Source organism: Serinus canaria, chromosome 3, assembly GCF_022539315.1.
Source record: "Serinus canaria isolate serCan28SL12 chromosome 3, serCan2020, whole genome shotgun sequence".
NCBI lineage: Eukaryota > Metazoa > Chordata > Aves > Passeriformes > Fringillidae > Serinus > Serinus canaria.
This window is the reverse complement of record NC_066316.1, coordinates 72234463-72256682: the sequence shown is the minus strand read 5'-3', so window position 1 is coordinate 72256682 and position 22220 is coordinate 72234463. Positions and strand designations below refer to the sequence as shown.

Genomic DNA, 22220 nt, shown 5'->3' with positions numbered 1-22220 from the left:
CAACTTAGCTTATGAATTCTTGGTTGTGAAATACCAGCAACAGGGGAAATGAAATTCTTTCGATGCAACCAGATCTGGGCTCAAACACTAATTTCTCATCAAGGCAGCAGAACCAATGTAAGCACATTCTGACTTAGCATGTTACTCCCCCAAAATGCCCAAACTCAAACTCACACCACCACCATCACCATCAGAAGACAAATAACACACCAGCTCCAAAACATCCAATGCAGATCTCTATCTCTGCACAGGATTCCAAAACATCTCTCTCACTGAAGTTGTTAAGAACAATCTTGAAAACCATCAGTCAGAAAAGATGGTATTTGATGGTATCCTTTTTTTTGAATGGGACAATGTTTTCCCTCTCCTGTTTTCCCAATCTATTCTGAAACAAAAACCATCCCTATCATACTCTTTGCCCAGTGAGAACAGCAGAACCTCACAAAGAAGCAGCAATGTTACACAATACATTCTACTTCATGGTCAGGCATCATGAAGCAAAGACTCCACCCCAGTGAGACAGGGGCTCAATGGAAGAGCACCAAGGTGAAACTGGACATCCTACCAGTCAGAGAGAGCAAAACCCATACAACACTACATGCCAGACTCTGCAACACCTGTGTGGCGAATGTCACTCCATTTTTCTCCTTGATGGGTGGACAGATATTCATTTGCTACTAGCAGTTTGAGAGCTGCCTTGGTCACCTAATTAACCTTGCTGTTCCTGAATATAAAGGAGGCTTTCAGGACATTTTAAACAGCTAAGACAAACTAAGCTCATTGCTCAAGAATGAGGGGAAAAGCAAAAGAATATAGAAGATCAGAAGCAATGACCTGTTCCTATTGACAAGATGTCTCCCATGCTCACCAGAAGCCTGCCAGAGCTCATGGGTGGAAAACAATGATTGAGAGCTAAGCCAAGCAGAAGTACTGAGAGACAGAGAATAAGTTACACAGCAGGATCTGTCACCACCTGCCACTGAGGGTAGCCATACTGACAATGCTAGAAAAAGTTTACAAAGACCAGAAATAACTAAACTTGAGAACTTGCAAGATCAAAAAATTATTAATATTCATATTTGTTCATGCTTTGGGAGTAATCTATTGCTTTCTAATTAAGGCATTAACAACTATCACAAAATGATGCTGTTTTAAAGTACAATTTTTATCATTTTTTGATGCTTACGAAAACACATACATGCAGGAGGCTTACTTCTATTAAAATCAGAGCAGGATAATGAGAAGTAAAATAAGCCCATAAAAATACTTCTCTCCACCCCTCTGTCCTTCCCAGCTCTACCTCCTCCCCCAGCGGTAGGGAGACAAGGAATGGGGGATATGGTCAGTTCAGCACCGGCAGTTTCTCCCACTGCTCAGGGGGAGCAGTCCTTTTCCTGCTGCACCGTGGGGTCCCTCCGAGGGGAGACAGTTCTCCAAGAACTTCTCCAGTGTGAGTCCATCCCACAGGCAACAGATCCCCTCAAACTGCTGCTATGTGAGTCCTCCAAAAAGTGCAGTCTTTCAAGGACAGGCTGCTCCAGCATGGGTTCCCCATGGGGTCACCAGTCCTACCAGGAAACCTGCTCCAGCATGGGTTTCTCTCTCCACGCGTCTGCAGGTCCCTGCCAGGAGCCAACTGCATGATAAATTTTCATCTTCTTAGATAGGTTATCACAGAGACATAACCACCATTTCTATCTTGCCTAACCTTGATCCAGAGCACATCCATCTTCGGCTCTGCCAGACATGGGAGAAGCTTCTAGCAGCTTCTCACAGAAGCCACCCTCGAAGCAGCCCCCAAGCAAGGCTTGGCCATGTAAACCCAATCCACCAGGGTAGGCACTAGCATTTCAGATTTGATATGTTATTACATGTACTAGTCTGACAAAACAATGTCCAAGACCCTGAGAGCAGGCAAAGGAATCTGGTAAATATTTATAGACGATTAAGTTATAATGAGATAAACTAGACAGTGGTCAACAGATGGAGAGGCTGTGTGTCAATCAGCAGTTTCTTGAATCCCAGCCAAATTATCACACTCCTTGAAGTCAGTAACAGATTGTACCCAAAAGGCAACCCTGACTGCCTTCACCAACTAAAGTCCCACATGACTTCAGCTACTACTCCCTAACCATGCAGACAGAGATGAGTGAGATATATGGTCACTGATTTTTTTTTGGAGTGATTTTTACATTTCATTTTATGTGCTTAATATCTGGAAGAAAGCATATTGAGTAATCAATGTAGGAACAAAAGGACAAGATGTGTCATATTGCATTAGAAAGGTGAGGCAAGGTCCCCAGGCAAATGATTTCTCCGGAATATATGCTAGCTTTATGGAAAGGCAAGGAGGCAGACAAGAGTCTTTCATACAGACAGCAGTCTATCTGCTAGAGTTCCCAGAAAGGAGTTGAACCCCAATGAGACACATGACATAGCAAATTTTTTCAAGTAAGGCTCAGCCATAAAAAAGTACATCTTTATGTTCAAGACTGGAACAAGATTTTACTCTGAATGTTAAATAGGTACTATTCCCTTTTCAATTCTATAAAGTATAATTTACAAGGAGCTTTAGAGGTCCTCAAATATGAGGCACGGAACTGTGCGTAATACTTTGACATCATAAACTATCTGCCATCACAAGGGCATTTTCTTGACTTCTACATCTTCCCTGAGGTGGGAAAGGGCCCTATAAATCTCAGAAAATATTTTGTTTTACAAGTGCACACAAAAATAGACTATGAACAGTCCTTGCACCTCGCGTGAGTCTTAGTTCTACAGCAATAAATGAAACAGAAACCCAAATTCAGCCAACCAGTGGTTGTCCTCTGTACTTTTATAGCCTAACAGCAGGTTTTGGTTACAGAATCCCACCTGCACAATTATCTGCTACCCCTGCATTTTGTGGCTTGTTTGCAGATGATATTGCTTTACAAGGCACTGTTTTCAAACAGCTGTGGAAGAATAATCACCATAGCAAGATCTCAAGTTTATTCTGTCCTACTAGCTCTGAAGCAGCTGAAATGATTGTTTCATTAAAAAAAATTATAGGGTAAATAGAATATTTTTCTTGGGCTACAGGCTTATTGGAAAAGCTGTCTGGATACAGTACCTAGTATACTACTTAAAAAGATTCAGTAACAAATCCAAGGACATTCAAGATAAAGGGTTTATTTAATATAAAAAAATCAACACAAATTTTATGGATATAATATATACACTGATTGCTAATTACTGCTGTGCTGAAGAGACTATCATCCCCTCTAACAACTACAGACTATAGAAGAACATTTGGTTTGAAACCAAATCTCAGATGTTTTGTCTTTTCATGTTTCTGACAGGTTGATTAAAATGAGACAAGCCAGATAAAGCATGATTTCTTACCATTCTTGTTAATAACAGACATTAAGTATATAATTATATATAGTTTATATATAATTAATAATATACTTATAATATATATATATATTATATATATATATATAATATATATATATATTATAAGTATATTAAGTATATAAGATCTGCTTTTCTTTTTTTAAAGCCTGGCTTTTTTGAATAAAACACCTATTACATTTAGTCCTTCTATACAGAAATAATCTTCCAACCCTACAAACCACCTAGGAGACTTGGCAAGCTCAGCTTAACTGCAGCAGTCTCACAACAAACAGAACAGTAACCAGACACTGCAAGCCCTCTTAAGTTGTTGATAACCCACGTGTATGCACAATGCTTTTCTGATGGCTATTCCTGGACACAGAGGTTGGAGGACTCTCACATGGCAATCTCTCAGAGCACAGGAATCAGATAAGGCAGAACCAGCAAATATTCTAAGGAACCAGGAGCGCCTGGCTCTCAGCCTCCCGTGGGATCAAACACCAGCTCCAAGAGGATGAATGAAGTTACTCCTGAAGATCTGTCTGTTAGTTAGTTTTAAATTTTTAGATTTTACTACCAGTTGGCAATTAGAAGAAAATAACTAACAAAATCAAAATTTAGAAATAGGCAGATTAAAAAAAAAAAACAGTAAAATTGCAGGAATTCCCCCAACACATTTAGAATTTTACTTCTATGATAGAAGAAGGTTGAGTAAGGAAGCTGATAAAAAAGTTTTCATTGGGAAAGACATCTGCACAAAGATAATGAAGTTGTAACAAATTCTTACTCAACATTCAACTTTTGTTTACTTTTCCAATTGCAGTCCAACAAAAACTGATGGGAATCAGGTCTGCAGTGTGGGACATGTTTTTAGTCCAGAAGTACAGGTAGGACAAAGACATGGCCAATTACTCTTTTAAATACCACCTCTCCTCAGCATATTGGGATTATGCTCTATTTTTATGCATTTCTGTATCCACAGATGACTATACAATTTTACTCCAACTAGTATTTACACTAGTAAAAAGATAAGAATCACAGCAAGGAAAACTTCAAAAATGGTATTAAAACATCAAAAAAAGCATCTTGGAAGACTCAGCCTACTGGTTCAAGGCTTCTTTTAAATCAAGTTGCAATCAATAGTTAAAACACTGAAATTGATCAGTTAAAGGAATAAAAAAATGCTTTTCTCATAACAAGACTTAAAAAAAACAGACTATCAGATTGAAAGTGTATGTAAATATAGATAAACAGACCTAAACCTATTTATTTGACTATCAGTTTTGATTATATATCATTCCTTACTATTAGTCTTATAATAAAAAATAGCACAATCTGTCACAGCATAATTTGAATTTGATGAAAATCTTCCACCAGCTCCTTGTGCAAATCCTAAAACTGCCTACCATATCTGAGAAAGAGAAAAGCACAAAATGACAAATCATAGCAAATTTTCTTAATATTTTTATGTGAAAATAAGTAGACTGAAGAGATCAGTATCACTATTATCAATATTTTAACAGAGACTAATTAGAAACTTAGACAGATACACTTATTTTGAAAATTTCAAATACATAGCTACAAAGCAACTTCCACCAGCTTCTTCAGCCTGAAGACTTTGGCAATTAGAAATAATGTCAAACAGCAGCTACAAACAGCAGAGTGCTGACCTGCCTTATGAAAAGAAAACCCTGAAGACAAACTGAAATGTAGAAAATCTCACTGTTACATGATTCCTTAAACTAGTGTTTATCTTCGGAAGCATTCTGGGATAAGCTCTAAATTATTTTTGATGTTGAAAAAAAGTCCTGAAACTGGATAACCACTGCACTTGCAACCTTTCCTACTTGTAGATACAAGGGCAAGGAATTCTGACAGTACCCATCAGAAAACATACATTTATGGAAGTGATTTCTGTATCAGAATCAATTTGATTTAGTTTTTCTTTTTAGGGATGAGGGTTTAAGAAACTTCTAAAATGACAGTGGTTAGCACAGAATTCTATTCTGCAAAAGGTTAAAACCTGCAGGTTATCTCAAAGGACAGCAATTCCCAAACCTGCCCATTTCAGAAGGAGGACTTGGCTGAGGGTGGATCCGCTACCCCAATGTATACTGACAGAGTAAAGCAAAATACCTATAAGTCAAGGAGTTGGTTTATGTTGCTTAACAGAGGTGAATGATGAAGAGCAGCATGGGACCCTAATACTAGAAGCTAGTTTTATCCCAATTAGCATAGTCAAGCCAGAATTTTAATATTCTCTGCTGGACCCAACAGGGTTACCCAGGAAAACAGACTATGACCACCAACCCCAGGCTGTAAACTCCAGCACTCTGGGTAGGCATACACATGAGTGGGTGAGAAGGAAAAAAGGCAAGCTTTGGCCTGAAACAGCATTTTATACTGTTTTAGGGGTGTGCAGAAAAAAAGAAAAAAATATTCCAGAAGATGGAAGATTAATTTAAAGCCTAGCTTTACAAGGTAACCAGGGCTATCACATCACTGGGTGTTTAGTAGCATGTGAACCAACAAGTGTTAAGCCTCCTCAGTAGTTTCTAGTTTTGACAGTGAGACAGAAGAGTTCAGGGCCAGCAGTGGAGACAGATCTGAATGACTGACTGCTCTTTGTGCCTCCTGCCCTTATTCCCTGGGAGGCTGCAGCAGGAGCACGCAGCACTGGCACGCACCAGTGAGCACCAGCACAGCACCAGCACAAGCTCCTGCTCAGCCTGCAGAGCTGCAGCACTCGCATTGCGGCAGGAGTGGCATAACAGAAACCAGCCCTGCAGCAAACCTGGCCCTGCCACTTCCATGGATCAAGCAGCTGTGGGCTAGGGATTTCTGTGTGGGTTTTCCCCTCCCCACCTTTCATAAAATGATTTGGAGGAAAGAGATTCTGTGCTTAGTTAATTAGAGAGCCCTAATGTTTCAGGTGCCATCCGACTGCGTTTCTCACAGAACTCGTATTTCCTTATGTTTCTATGTGGATGTGTGAAGAACTCAGCATCAAATAAAATAAAAAGGGAAAAGTTCCATCCGTTACAAACTGGCTTGCTCTAAGAAAAGATCTCATTAAGTTTAATAATGCATTGAAACTGATTCAAAAGGTATCATTAATAGATCAAGCCTCATACTGGCTCAAAGATACAACAAACTTTCTCTCAGTACCAAACTGAAGTAAAGAGTTGACAGGAAAGAGGAAAAGTTATTGACAGGAAGGACAGTGAACAGCTCTCAGCACCAGGATTAAGCCTACCATTTCTTGTGTCTCTCTGTGGCTCTTTCATCTTTTCTTAAGTCCCATCCCTAAAAAACAGCACTCAAATGCCATTCAATTGGGTTTTTTATGAAGGGAGACAGCATGGTTCTGTTTTCATAAAAAGAAAAAGTTTCCAATCATCTGTGGGGTTTCAACAGTCCTTGGACAACAACAAAGCTGTATACTTCTGGATTTAAAAAAAGAAGTCCACAACTGAAAAAGGGGAAAATGTATCCAAAATAAGGATTATTTTCTCTACATGAAAGGGGAGCAGATAAGCTCTATGGTAAAGAATAATGAGACACGAGCTTTCTATTGACTGAATATAAAACTCTTGGTAATTTTAATAAAATTACAAAGAAAATATGCACTTGAAAAGCCAGTCTCATGCCAAGTTGGAAGCTTTGATGATAAGATAAAGATAAAACACCACAGGGGTGATCCACATATGCCTGTACTTTCCCTAAATGGATACTCTTTTATGAATGAGGCAATGGAGAATAAGCTTTGTGATATGTTAATTTGTTAGGGCTAGAAAGTCATTATACTGAACAAAAGAAGTGCCACTTTGACACTTAAAACCAAACATGTTTTATGAGACAAGTTGCTTTGACATCAAAGTATCATATGCCATGCGAGGGTACACACACACAAAACTAAAAGCTAATGTCATAATTTCGTGGTACATTAAGAAAAATGAAGATTAAGGTAAATCAATATATTATCTTATGCGAAGTTTTCATGTGGTGCTGCATACACATAGCAATGAGCATTTAAAGTAGCATTTTAAGTCAGAATGAATGTTAAACTGTAGCTTTTGGAAATGTTATCTCAAAGGAGCCTCACAACAAGAGCTATTCCACTTCCTTATTGATTTTAACTAAGAAACAATTATAAGAACAGTTTGACTTTTCTACTGTATATCAATTTCTATAGTAAACTTGTGTGTGAAGAGTTATTAAGAGATAAACCTCACAAATTAGTAAACAGTTATATGAAAGGAATACAATTGCAACAGAAATTTAGTCTGACTTCAGGATTGTTCTTTGGCAAAAAACCTAAATTGTCCTAAGACAAAAGAGAAGCCACATTGCTTTCAAAGAGGTTTGAAGATGAAATTCTAGATCAGTTCCAGAAGAATACAGACAAATAATGACAGAATAGAAAATATTAAAATTTACTATTAAAAAAAAAAAGCCTTCTTTATGAGCACTTCCTCTTCTTCATTATGTTTCAGATACTTAAAAAACCTACTACATACTGGTCTTCCATGTTTTCTCATAAGCCTCTTATTCTCATACCTAAGCTAGAGATTCATAACCACTTGTAAACATTCAGACAAGGATTCTAGATAAGTTTCCTAAACTTATAGCTAACTTTACGGTTGTGGGTAGATTAGTAACAACCACAATAAGGGCTGGCTGAAGAGCTCTTCTCCAGGAGCAAATGATGAACACTTCTGGAAATCAGATAAGTACTTCCATTTCTTTCCAAAAATAAGCCATTTATAACCTTTGAAGTGACTTATATGATTTTCAGATAACATTTTAACTATCACTTCAGACTTCATTTAATACTGCAAAAACAAGGTACCCAGTGAACAGTGATTCAATAATAATGAAAAAATAGTATCAGCAGCAGAAAGCATGCAATATACATCAATACAACCTGTGAAAATTTCCATACTAAAGAGGGCAGGTAGTCTAGCCATGGCCTACATAAAACTGGCTATTGGATATTCATTGAAAAAATACTAATCATCTGATTCTCAGTAGCTGCTTAAAGCTCTTACAGAAAACTGAACAGCCATGTCCAAATGGAGCAATTAGGTAACTTAAAGCATCCTGAAACACATCTCACAAGGAGTAGACAATTGCTCTGTGTTTAAGAGCTCTGAGAGATGATTCTCATGCACATTTATTTGGCTACTGCAAAAGTTGTGCCAGAACTGGAAACTGGATTCCAAGTTCCCTGGAATCTGAAAATTAACTGAAACTCTTGGCAAGATTGTTCTTTGGTAAGATGAACAGACAATATTCATGAAACATTTTTTTTTATGCTGTCTGTCTTTTGCTTTCTCCCTCCCTCCTTCTGAGTGCCTTTTCCTGCAAGCCACAGTCCACTGATGCACTCCCCACACTAAATATGTTTGTATTACTGCTACTTCTTCACATCAAACCAGACCGGCAATTATTTTTTCCCATTCCATTTCGTCAGTTTCCATGCTTTATTAAACATGTTTTATTTACATGCCTTATTTCACATTTCCTTAGTTTTCCATGCTTTATTTCACACATGATGGACCTCCTGTGAACCCTTTTCCAATTATTTCAACACCTTCTATATACAGTAATGATGAAGTCATCTCCTGAAACTGCTTTCTCTATCAGCAAGCTTTCTATATTAACATGTTCTCCACTTAAAATCAACTAAAAATGTAGTTGCAGTACTGAAAGTATCTGGCAGTGCTTACAATGAAGACCTTTGAAGTCTTTGCAATGCGATACAAACATAAAAATGTTGATGTCTTTAAAATATGTTCTGTCACAATAGAACTCTGTTTCTCACTTTTGGGGGCTAGATGAATATTTTTATGTTTTCGGCATCTGCATTTTTTTAAAAGAATGATAATTTAAGTAGCATGTCAAGCTATTTACCATCTCATTTGATTACTTAGAACAAGGAGAGTCAGTAGACTCCTCATTCTAGAATTCCACCTGCAAATTCCACTCAGCTCATCTCCACAGTTTTGTTTTGTCCTCTAATGAACTTCACATGAGTACAGAAAGGTTTAATCATTACTTGTATATTATAAAATCAAGTACCACAATTTTTGTAATTCTTACAGAAAGTGTCCACAAATCTAATCTTCACAAAGTAAGATCTTCAATAAATACTGCTAAGTAATACAAGATATATACCTACCTATACAATATGCAGCATTCATACTGTATTTAATAGAAATAATAGTACAAGTAATGTAAGATTCTGAAGCACAGAATGCTTTTGTTGCATTTCTGCAGAGCTCATGCCTAGCTCCAGCACAGCATTATCATGCTAAGCTCAGAGGCCTACAGCACTTCTGCAACATGACAGAAATACACACCAGACAATCAGCTTTAATACCAACTATCCAAGATTTTCCCTGTATTAATGAATATTGGAAAGCTGTTTCATAATGTCTTTTACATTTCCATAATAAATATGATAGTTCATTAAAAAAATTGTTTATGCTCCAAACCAAAGGCAAAGATTTTTTTACAAAACCCCCAAATCTATTTTGCTTTTTTGAACAAAACTTGCTGTATGACTATTCTCTGTTCACACGAGTATTCAGGGTTTGTTAAATGGTTTATGTCATTATTACTACACCTGCTTATATCAGTTTTTCAAGACTATTTTATTAACAGTGTAAAATTCAGCAGATTAACTACTCCTTACCATTTTAACTAGTTTAACCAGATACCCAGTTCCTCTGTGGGAAAGTCTCATAAAAATGCCACAGCACCATAACATCTTGTAAGTGGCAAAATTTTCCCAAGCAATGTAGAAACACATGTTAGCGCAATTCTATTTTGTAACACTGCTGTTTGGTTGGCTGTGAGTGTATAATATCAGCTAGGTTCAGAAATCACCTCTGTCAAATAAGTTAAAACATGAGCACAACCTAGTATAAGTAAGTAAAAAAAAAACCCTTCTGAAATCAAGGAAGAAAAATCTCCAACTGATTTTAATGATGCTCATATTTTATCCCAGAGGTTTTGCCTTTGCGCTTATATGCAAATAATTATTATTTTAAAATTTATTAAATTTTATTTCTTGCAGTTTGGACAATCACATCACCCATTTACCACTGACTTCAGTATCTGGCCAATTTAAATTTCTCATTCTCTAACAAACTGTACTGTTTATTTATGCTTCAGTACCTAATGGTATTTATTATATTTCAGACAGTGCATCCCACTAAATGTTTTAGCAATTGAGTATTAACTCTACTTATATTGTCCTCAAGTTCTTCCAAATTGCATTTTGATATCAAAGTTGACTTTCTTCTCCTAATACTGGCTTAATGAAAACTGTGCAGGGAAAATAGCAGCCTTGTATTGGGGTCTTAGAGCACCTTTGGTTCTGCTTCAGATGAGGTAGAGAAGCTGTGGCTGGGAGTCATATGCCAGAAGAGAAGAGCAGCAGAAAAGCCAAGCTTTGGCTTTGACAGGGAACAGATGACCCTCTGGGAGCAATGAAGCATACACAATTACACTGATGTGCCGAGCTAGTGACAGGTAAAACTGAGTTTCTGATATCAGACCATTTGGAGGATCCAAGACTTTGTAAAATCCAAAACATGGCATTCTATTAAGCAGCAAGAAGCTGACACTTCAGGTCCTGTTTTGCTTAAGAAAAGCAAAGTAAACATCCACTTTCACATCTGCACACTGCACTTTCCCGATGGTGAAGGTTAGCTGGTAACAAGGGAAATGGCTGCACAGAACATGCAAACAAGCTCCACTTGCCCTCTGAGCCAAGTGATAGCATTAGGCAAATATTGAGTCAGAGCCAATTGCATTGTGCACAGACAGTGAAGCCTGTTTCTTGAAAGCACTTTTGCTTGGGTCTGCACAGCATGTCAGATGAATGATCTCAAAACTAGCACCTGAAGAAAAAACTTGTCTGCAAAAAAAATAACATGTTGAAGTACTTTTCACAGTCTATGCTATAAGGTGAACTGAGAAGAGTTCAGAGCTCTTAACATAAATTACATATTCAGACTGCTCAGGGAATCGCTCTGAATACAGACCTGAGAACTACTGAACTGAATTCAGTTTTAGAAATGTAAGCTAAGTATTTCTCAGGTCATCAGATTTTTTGATACTAACAGTTAGAACATACAGTTTTTATGTGCAAATGTTACACTGGAAAGCAATAAGCAAGATATAAAGAGAGAACAGTGTCTGCAATGTTTGCTACTGACAAGCCCCCTAAGTCATTAGCATGAAATAAAATCTACACATGCTTTCCAAGTTTTATTCTAAAACAAAATGCTTGTGATGTTGTGCAATGTTGTATAAGCTCTTCCATTCATTTACCTGAAGGAGTGAATAAGTCTGTAGGAATTAAAAAATTATTTTGTAGCTGGTTTGCCTTATGAGCTCTAAAATACACTATTTCTTATTGAACTGTATTTCAGTGTCATCTCAGAGTCTTTCATTTGTCTTAGCTTACACATAGAAAAAAATTTTAAATGTTCACATAAATATTGTCAGGCTTTTAAAGGGTATTAGAAATTTAGTCATGTGAATTAAGACTTTATGTAATATTCTCTTACAAGAATAATGACCATTACAGATTCCTGTTTAATGCAACAAACTAAATGAATGATTTTTCTGGACAACAAATGTCTGTTATTTAGATAGATACTTAATTTAGGAGACCAAATTAACACATCTGAAATTGAGGTCACTTTAAAACCTAATTGAGATTACTTGCAACACAAGGACTATTTATTTCCTGTATACCATAATACATTAATTAAGTTACACATAAGGTTAAAATATAAGCACTTAAAGAGGCACACTCCATTTGCTTATTATGAGATTCTACTAATAGCAAACTTGTTACAAAACAACAAGCTTTTAATGTAAACACACCTAAACATATCAGGAAAAGGGATTGACTTTTTGGTAAGAAATTCATCAGGGAAAGCGAATATTTAAATTAATATGGAATTAGGTATAAATATAACATAAAAATTTTCTCCAATTACCTCTACTTTATAATTTGAGAATCACAGAATGGCTGAGTTTAGAAGAAACCTCTGGAAATTATCTCGTCTCCTGGGCTGGAGATTCCACAGCCTCTTGAGCAAACTGCTCCTGTGTCTGACTATCCTCACAGTGACAAAACATTATGTCTACATGGAATATCCTGTAATACAATTTATGTGCACTGTCTCTAGTTCTGCCATTGGGCATCACCAAGAGAAGTCACACCCTCACCACCAGGTCTGAGCAGAATCTCAAGACTTCCCTTCTCCAAGCTGAGTAACCCCAGCATCCTCAGTCTCTGCTTGTATGCCAGATGCTCCAGTCCCTTCATCATCCCAGTGGCCCTTTGCTGGCCTCAGTCCAATATGCCCACACTGGACACCACTCTACACCTTTCAGATTTTATTTGTTCATCCTACTGCTCAAAGTCAAGCCAATAAAACACACAGGAGTGTGATGTTAATTAAAAAAGTCTAATATTTAAGTACTAACTACAGACAGTTTTCATAGCTTTTGCTTTGTGTTTGTTCTCCATTTTATAAGTAAACCAAACCAAGTATACCTCTGAATAAAATACTATAAATAATAAAGTGAAAAGATATGGGAATCCATATATTCTCCAGATTAAAAGGCAAATACTGATTAAAGTCAGCCTAGACACACATTTTGTCATGATGAGACTTCCATGTGAAATGAAACATCAACATTTTTTTAATTAAAACCTTTCCAGAGTCAGAGTGTATATGTGTATTATTCAAATAAGAGGGGACAGCATCAGATAAAGTAAGTGATGGTAATCTAAGAACTGTGGGGCTTTTTGAAAGACAATCATGATAGGGGAAGGTGCTATTTACCCAGCTTTACCACATACAATATTCCTTGCAAGCACTGTGAAATACCAAGTAGAGTTTTCCCTGCAAAACCTCCAGCAAACACAACAGTGAACATTATGCAGGAAAATTTAAGGGGTCTTATCACCTTTAACAACTCATCAATTTCTAGAGTACCATACTCAATATTAAAACATAAAAAGCTTTCTGGAAAAAAAAGGTCACCTGTACCTGGAGGGCCATAAAAATATTATCCATTGTCGAGCTCTTTAGGTGCCATTTTGATCAGAACTAACAACACAGACCAGTCCCAGTTTACTGTGACTGATGTGCCCTATGACTTTCAAGCTGCAGTGGAAGGCCACTTCTCCTACTGCCAAATCTGTCCATTATGTATGGGTTTAGACAGGAAGAATTTTAAAAAACAAGGTATCATTGCTGCAGGCTGAGGAATATACAGTTTAAGAAATGCAACTTAGTTTTCAAGTATCAAAAAAACACATTGAAATCCACGAATCTCAGCAGGTTCAACAAGGACAAGTATAGTCCAGGAGTGCAGCACAGGCTGGGACCAATCCATCTGGGGAGCAGACCTGTACAAGTGGAGCTGGGGGTCCTGGTGAACAACAAGCTCAGTGAGGGAACATTGCTGCTGCAGCAAAGAAGTCAACAGGATGATAGGTGGCATCACAAAGGCATTACCAGCACAGAAAATGAAGTCAATTTCCCACTCTGCTCGGGACTTGCCAGGCCACACCAATCCAGTGCTCAGATTTGGTCCCTTCTATATTAAAAAGATGTGGGCAGGCTAGAGATGCTCAGGAGAAAAGCTGCAAATATGATCCAAAGACTGGGAAGCCTGCCATGTGAGGAAAGGCTGAGAGAACTGGGCTGTACAGCCTTGAGCAATGAAAGCTTAGGGGAGACCTCATCACTGTGTTCCAGCACTTAAAGGGTGCCTTGCACAGAAGATGCAAGAATCCTATTTAGAAGGATTCCCATGGAAAGGATGGGGCAATAGGTACAAGTTAATGATGGAAAGATTTTTATTGGACACAAGAGGGAGATTTTTCACAATAAGAAGAATCAGTCATTGGAATACTCTTTCCAGAGATGTGGTGAATTCCCCAGCACTGGGCACTTTTAAGATTCAGGTAGGCAAGCAGCTGAGCCATCTTGTCTAGACCACACCTTTGCCATGAATGGTTGGACCAAATGATCCTTGAGGTCCCTTCCAAAGCAGAATTCTGTGATCCTATTTATTGGCTCATGTCCATACATCAGGAAATAATTTTAGTGTATTTTCCTTTGCAGGCGTCCAGGCATGTTATCCATTTTGAGTTCCATGGACTGGCTGACTTCACTATCTAGGTCCCTTAATATAGTACAAATTTCCCTTTTGAAAGGAAAATTTTGACTCTTCAAAGTTACTAACAATACTTTAATTCAGTTCAATTTTAAAATTAAAATTCTTTTTTTTTTTACAGTTAAAATACTATTTTGGATACAAGGATAAAGTGGGTAAAGAGAAAAGAATGTGGATATAAAAATGATTACACTGAAGCTAGGAACCAAATTCAGAGTTCACTATTAAAACAACTTGAGTGAAATGTAATTTTTCATAAATCTTCAGAAATTGACATGAAATTGTAGATCAGGGATCACACATCTACAAGGGCAATAACACACTGCATAAGAAAACATAATTATGATTGGAGATAATTTAAAGGGATATATTTGGGAAAGAATCAAAAAGACATTCAGGTAACTGGCAAATGGCATAAACATAGCATGGGCATACTCATGATACATCATTTGGTCTAGCACTTCATTGTAGAAAATGAATAAATAGTAGTAGTCTCACATCTTGATTTCATTTAAAACACTGCAATTTCCAACATGAGGATTTGTTAAACTTGTAAAGATAAGCATTAACAGAAGAATTAAAAGCTGGAAGGAACTGCCTGAAGGCTAAATGAAAGGAAAGGAAGTGTTTAAAAGGCATAGTATCATTTGGAAAGGAAGTTATAAGCACAGTTCTTTGGTGCTCATTTTTCAAACTCCTTTAAAAAAGAAAAAGGGACAATTGTATAACAGCACAGGAAAAGTAATCATAAAACCAGCCTGAATAAAGTTAAAAAGCAAAAAACAAGGATTCTTTTCAAACACCCAGGCAACAAGACTCTGGAGCAGTCTTCGGGGAAGAAGTTGGGACCAATTTTCCCACATGTTTTGTTAATAAGTCTTCCTCAGTTTAAGATACTGTATTAGTAAGAGAAACGACACCTGCTAGAATCTGTGAAAGTTTAAACAGATTTTGCTTTCCTTTACTCTATTGTACTTTTGTAAAAAGGCTGTTGGCAGACACAGAGGAGCTTCCTGTCAGTTCATTGAATTGACAAATTAGTTAAGCTCCCCTTGTTCTTGATCCCATGAGCATCTACAGGTTCGACCAACAAGCATATTGGCAGACATTTGTGGTGGGATTAAGGTGAGGCAACAGAAGCAATGTAGATGAACTCATGTGGAGAAAAAAAAAATCATTATCTTGCTACCAGTGACAAAGGCAGCTAAAGAAAACTTACACACAGAAGCCTGAGAGACAACAGGGGTCCACTTAGAAGAGACTGGGGAAAACTGTCTAAAATCTGTTGCTACATCAAGCATTCAGAGGTACACAAACAGCACACTGAAAAAAAATTCCTACTTAATGAAACAACAAAAATAACTTATTAACTTCCATTCTGAAATAAGTATGAAAAGAACTCAGTTTCAGTAATAAAGCAATAACCTTATAGCTCTAAGGAAGAGCATATTACTGGAAACTGAGGGCTCTCAGAAATTCAGGAATGCACTGAATGCTAAGTTTTAATAAAATATAAAAATAAAAACCCATAACAGTTATTGGCCAAACTCTGTAGCTGGTTATTGGCTTTTTCTTCTTTTTAAGTAATGATGTTGTTACCACATCATTGCCATCAACAAAATACACATGCTCATCAACAAAACCTGACACACTGTGAAGAGTGTGTAGCTGTCATTTAGCTTTACTAGACTTTATGTCCCCAATGAAAAACACATGTCCCAAACACTTAGGAAATATAATTTATAACTCCCATATCACTCCAATCATAGGAATCAATTTTCCTCTAATTAAGAGTCACCAGTGATATGCCAGATAAACAAACTGTCCCAAAGGAAATGTGGAATGGTCTCAAATAGTGAAAACAAAAAACAAAGTACTTCTTCTACCTCACCAACCATTTTAAACATAAACTATACACTGATGGAAAGCAATTAATTTCACTTCCTTGTAGAGATCATTAAGTAGATAAAAACCTAACTGTTTTAGGTTTTTATCTAAACAGTCCATGTGTGCCTCTGCATACCCTACAAAACCCCCCCAAATCAAAATGCCACCTCATAAATTATCTAAATTGCTCATATTATTAATGTGATCTGGCACCTCCATAACATTTGCTTAAGGATCAAATGAAATTGTCTTACAGAAGACCACTAGCGAATATCATCACCACAATCATGTTCTTTTCTTGTTTAATAACAGACAGACAGTGGTATCTTCCTGTTTTAAAACAAAAATGTGGTTTATAGATGTGGATTTTTATTTATGAAGACTTATCCTTTCATATCAGTAGGTTTTATTTTGTTTGGGGTTTTTTTTGGTTGGTTTTTTGTTTTGATTTTTTTGGTAGTTTTTTGTTGGGTTTTTTGTTTGTTTGTTTTTTAAGTGGTTTTTTGTTTATGAAAAAAATATATTTTGTAGCTCACAGTTTAGCCTGTATTCATTCCACAAAGAAATGTAAGATGTTCAAAATTCATGATCAATCAATTTGTTATGCCATCTCACATGGCAAGCCTCTGACATAGTTCCAGCAATGGGTTATCTTAAGGTTTAAAAGCACCATCTGCTCATAATGATGGCACCAATAAAATTACTGTAATAAGAAAAAAAAATATCCCTAAGTGATAGTAAAATCCAAAGCCCAGAGGACATTTTCAAGTCATGACTATGCCTACAGAGATTACAATTCAAAAGCCAGCTAGCTTTTAACAAAAGCTGATCAAGTTCAAGTTTGTTGTACTCCCTCCTTGACCCCCACATTCTGCAATGAACAATAAAATACCACTGCAAGGAAAGGCAACAAATGGGGCCAAAATAATGAGAATGTGGAGATCTTTCTTTTATTACTAGGAGTTTTTAAAAATCCAAAATAAAATGCAGTTTTCAGACACTTCAGAGAAGAAATCCTTTTCCTCTCTAGTGATGCAAACTGAAGAAACTATTCTTGCTAAGTTAGTTTTCAGTTCACTGGCATACAATATTTTCATATTATCAAATTAAAACTACTGTAAAGCCATCAAATCAGAAATTTTGCCAAGAATTCTTTGTTCCAGGAACTAATGGAAAGGAAGTCTTTATTGGTGACCTACATAAAAACTGATAGCCTGAACTTTCTGCCAATTGATTTAGCGATCCATTATGATCATAAATTTGAAAAAAAAAAGTTATTTCTTCTTGCTTCAAGACAGAGGTTTAAAGCTTTTCCTTTAACATTTTCAAATTAAACTCAGGCATGAAGTAGGCATTATGCAGAAGCACAGAATTATTTCTGCATACCCAAAAATGATATTGGAAATGTCTTCAGTCACTGATCTAGAAAAAAAAATTGAAATCTTTATCTCTGTACAATTAATAAACTACAGTTCCTTTTGACAAATATACTTTTTTTCATGTTTCATTTAACATGCAAGTTTTTTATCCAATCTTCTTATCCAAGACCTGTTCAGTCTTCCATTTTCACATGTATTCGCTTAATAAGACCACTCAAAGTATGAAACTGTTTGCAGACATGTATTAAGGTATTATTTTTCAAATATATTTCAATGCAGAAGAAATCAGATCAACTTCCATTTATATTTAGGATCTGTAAGAAAACATACATGTCCAGAAAGCTCAAAGGACTGCCAAAATGTGGTCCACTGATTACCAAATCAAACAATAATATGGCTTCAGCAACTATCCCATTACACATTAGATATCCATACATAGTTATCTAAACCTAAAATGAAGTATACTTCTCTAACTCCTACTGTTTTTATTAAGAAGAATAAAATCTGCAGCTGCAGTGGCAAAATTCTTGAAAACTTTCACCACCTTGTCTTTCATGGGATTGTCTATTCCTACTATCAGCTGCATTTCAGCAGCAAATTTTCAAATTTAGAGTCTTTCTGAAAATTCAGTTTGAGAATTTAAGTGCTGGATGTTTTCATGGAAAGAAAGCAAGGCAAGTTAGGAAAAATAAAGTAAACATAACAGAAAAGTGCAGAGAGAAAAAAAAAATTCCCAAATTGCAGGAATTCTTCCCTAGATTAATCCAATCATCTCTTGCACACACACCTGGAAAACATCTTCTCCAGGCTTTAATCATGCTTTTTCCCCTTTCTACTGCTATGCTTATCTTTCAACTCCAGCAACTGTTCCTTCTCCTTCACATTTTCTCTGCCCATCTTGTAACAAACCCAGCCAACCCCTTTCCTCATCAAAAGGAACAGACGTGATATGACAAAATTTTAAAGCAGCACCACCTGCTCAACCTTCCAGCAACAGGGAGGCTCTGAAACTGGAGAGGAAACCTGTCCAAGAAAGTTCAGCTTGTCTTTCCAATTTCCTCACACTTTTATAGGCAGCTTAAACTGGGTTCTGCTTATAAAGAAAGAATGGAGACTCCGAGCAAATGGCCACAAAAAAAAAATATCCTGTCCATTGTGTAGGAAAGAGAATACTCATATAAAATTGATGCCGTATCCTTCTCCCTGGTAAATGATGATGCTGCCAGGAGATTTTTCTCAAAATGGATTTAAAAGAAAAAGCATGGACAAGTTGGAAAAAGTATATTGGCATAAACTAATATGAAATTATTTTATATTTCTGCGGCATTCAAATACATGCAGTACAGTTAATGTGCTAGTGTACCTCATTTTGAAGTTCATCGGCACTTTTGGTAGAAGCAAGGATCTCATACAAAGTGCAGCAGAGGTCTTCTGTTGTTGGCCCTCCAGGGTTACCTCCTTGAGATTCCTTCAGGTACTTTCCAACTTCACACCATAAAAAAGAATCATCTATTTTTTCCAAAGATTTGATATTAGATTTCTCATCACAATAGTTCTGTAAGTGATTCAGCTGGTTATTCAAAAATTTGTTGTAATCTAAGCTTATACTTTTCTGCATATCAGTCTCACCATTCACAGGCAGCTCTTCAGAGTGATCCAAATCATGCATGTCAAATGAAAACACTATATTTTTACCAAACAACACTCTGTTATCACCATTTTGCTCTTCAGCCAGCTGTATGAGGGCTCTAAGCTGTTCTTCAGTGAAGTGAGAAGCAATCCGAGACGTGGCACTACAAGCTGCAGTAGCAGATGATGATGGAAATGGCCCAAACATCTGCTTGATCACCTTTGTCTCATCATGGCCAACATATTCTTTCCCATGAAACGTCTTAAAAAGAAAAACAGCTCCGCTTTCAATTGCTTCTTGTCCATTTTCAGCTCCAACTGTTAACAAAAACAAATGTAACTTAATACACTTAATACTAAGAGTGTTTCATAACCTAACTAAGAGTGTTTAATAACATAACTGTATTCAAATTCTTGCCACAAGTCTCATCAGCAGAGATATCAACAGAAGACCACAACAAGTAAGAATTGTTGCAAGGCACTGAATTACAAAAGGTATATGATAATAAAGCATCTGTCTTCATTATCCTTCTACATACTAAAAATTTATAGTAAGAATTACCAATGCTTTCTTATCTTTCTGAGCTAGACAAAAAAACTTTCTAGAGGTCTTAGTCACAATTGTATATTTATAGGCTATTTAATGTTAACAAATTTCCACTTTGTCTCACTATTTATTCACTGCCTAATCTGAATATTCATAACAGAATAAATATACAGAACTCAGCTGGGGATTACTGAATTCTTGTAGTAATTCCCAGTAGAATTACTTCTAAGTATGTGCTAAGTTAGAAAAACTGCTTAAAAATTTAAAGCAAATAAATGTATGAATTTGGACTTCTAGCTACAAAATATCATGTTATGCAAATAAACAATTTAGTATTAGATAGAAACATGAATTAACTTCTCACACAAACAGTCACAAAAGTAGTCGAGGAAAACATAAGGAAAATTCCATGTGATGAACCAGTATGTCACTACTACAAAATTTTTTAAGTCACCAAGCCTAACCTAAACAAAACCAGCCAGCATAGTGGAGCTTTTCTTCATTTTAAATAAGGACAACTTACAAAATTTTTTTACTTGTGATTAATTCAACTTAGATAAGGTTTAACACCAGAAAAAGCAAGGGGTTTCTTTCCCACAATCTAATGAAAGAGAAAAAAAATTCTAGCATAAGCAGATGGAACAAGGCTAAGTAGCTTGAAACGTAATATATAAATAAATTGAGGTGGCTACAAATTCACTATTTAGCTTGAATCTTCCTGTGGTACACTTTGAATATCTGAGAAGTTCAAGGAGAGGACTGGAGGTGATATTTACAAGATAATTAGATACCTACATATGGAAGATACATGACATAAAGATACACACATATGCAACAGATATGTAAACAGGTCTCAGAGGAAAAAGGTGGTTCAGGCCCTCCCTTTTAGCATTAGCTATACAGGAAGCACAAAACAAAACCCCCTACATCTAAAAACTTGGAGTTTGTCTGCATGAAGCTCACTCATATATTCCTAACATACAAATAACATATTATTATTTAGAGTCAATTGTCTCGGAACAGAAGTAAAGATTACTAAACTGAAAGAGAAATTGAAGGATTTGAGAAAAATATTTTAGGTTTACTATGTGGTATTTCTCCTTTATTATTGACATCTCCTATATGTGAAAGCATCTCTTGAGAAAATACTACTCCTTCCATCTCAACAAAATAAACCAGACAAGATGGCAAGATTGCACTACTAGAAACTACTCTTTTTGGTATTTTGTATTGTTTGCCAGCCAACATTTTAGTCCAGTACCACTTGTGATTAAACTATACACAGTGGATATTTAAAACTGCTTTCTCAATCAATGTCTATTATCAATACAGATTGATTATAGATACTTGTCCTACTAACTCTATGAACTGACAGCTAGTACAAACTCAGTCCCCATCTTTCATGACTTTCCCTCAAGTTTTGAGTGTTGCAAGTGCCAGCTGAAACCTGTGCACTGAAGAAGAGGTACCTGGGTAAGGGCAGAGAGGTGGCCCTCCCCAGAGGCCTGTCTCAGAAAGACAGCAGCCACATGCTCAAATTCCAGCCCAAAGAGGTTAAAAGTCTACTAAAGGTACTAAGCAGATTTTAAAACTCTCGGTAATTTGCGAAATAACTCAAAAATGTGCTTTTGATGACTGAAGAAAGCAATAGGCATTTACAACCATTAATAGCTTTAATAGGCATCTTCTGCAACTGAACAGCACAATTGACTACCACCATATGTTGGACATGAATAACTTGCCTAGCCTGTTTTGAAAGCCTGTGTTTAGACATTGGTTTCTTTCTCAATTTACTAGGTATTTCCAAATAAATGGCCAAGAAATAGAAGTGCAAGTGGGGCAGACTAACATTTGTATTGTAATAAAAATCTCTGGTCTATGGTACCAAAATCAGGCAAATATATTTATTTTTATTAACTCTCTCTAATGTTTCTACTCAAGATATTTAAAAACAATCAGAAAAGGAGGAAATATACCTACAAGACTGAAAGAAAAAATTCTTAAATATTTGACAGCATGAGTGCATGGCTCAGCAAGAGCTTGAGCCATGCTCTCAGTTTATGAGCTGATGAAGTTAAATTTTGCTAAAAGGAAAAGCTGCATTAGGTTTGTCAATCAAAAAACTAAATTTCCAATCAAAACTAAGTTTTCACACATTTTTTGCCATAATGTATTTCAGT

The 22220-nt window shown here is 36.4% G+C and overlaps 1 protein-coding gene across 2 annotated transcripts in view; it reads right to left on the bottom strand.

Moving 5' to 3' along the window:
* The window catches only part of ASCC3 (activating signal cointegrator 1 complex subunit 3), a 252139-nt gene that overhangs the window by 214140 nt on the left and 15779 nt on the right, over positions 1–22220 (bottom strand). For both annotated transcript variants that reach the window (XM_030235642.2, XM_050973217.1), the window contains exon 4: positions 19228–19811. In XM_030235642.2, coding sequence (XP_030091502.2) covers positions 19228–19811 — 584 coding nt within the window. The remainder of the gene's footprint in view (positions 1–19227; positions 19812–22220) is intronic.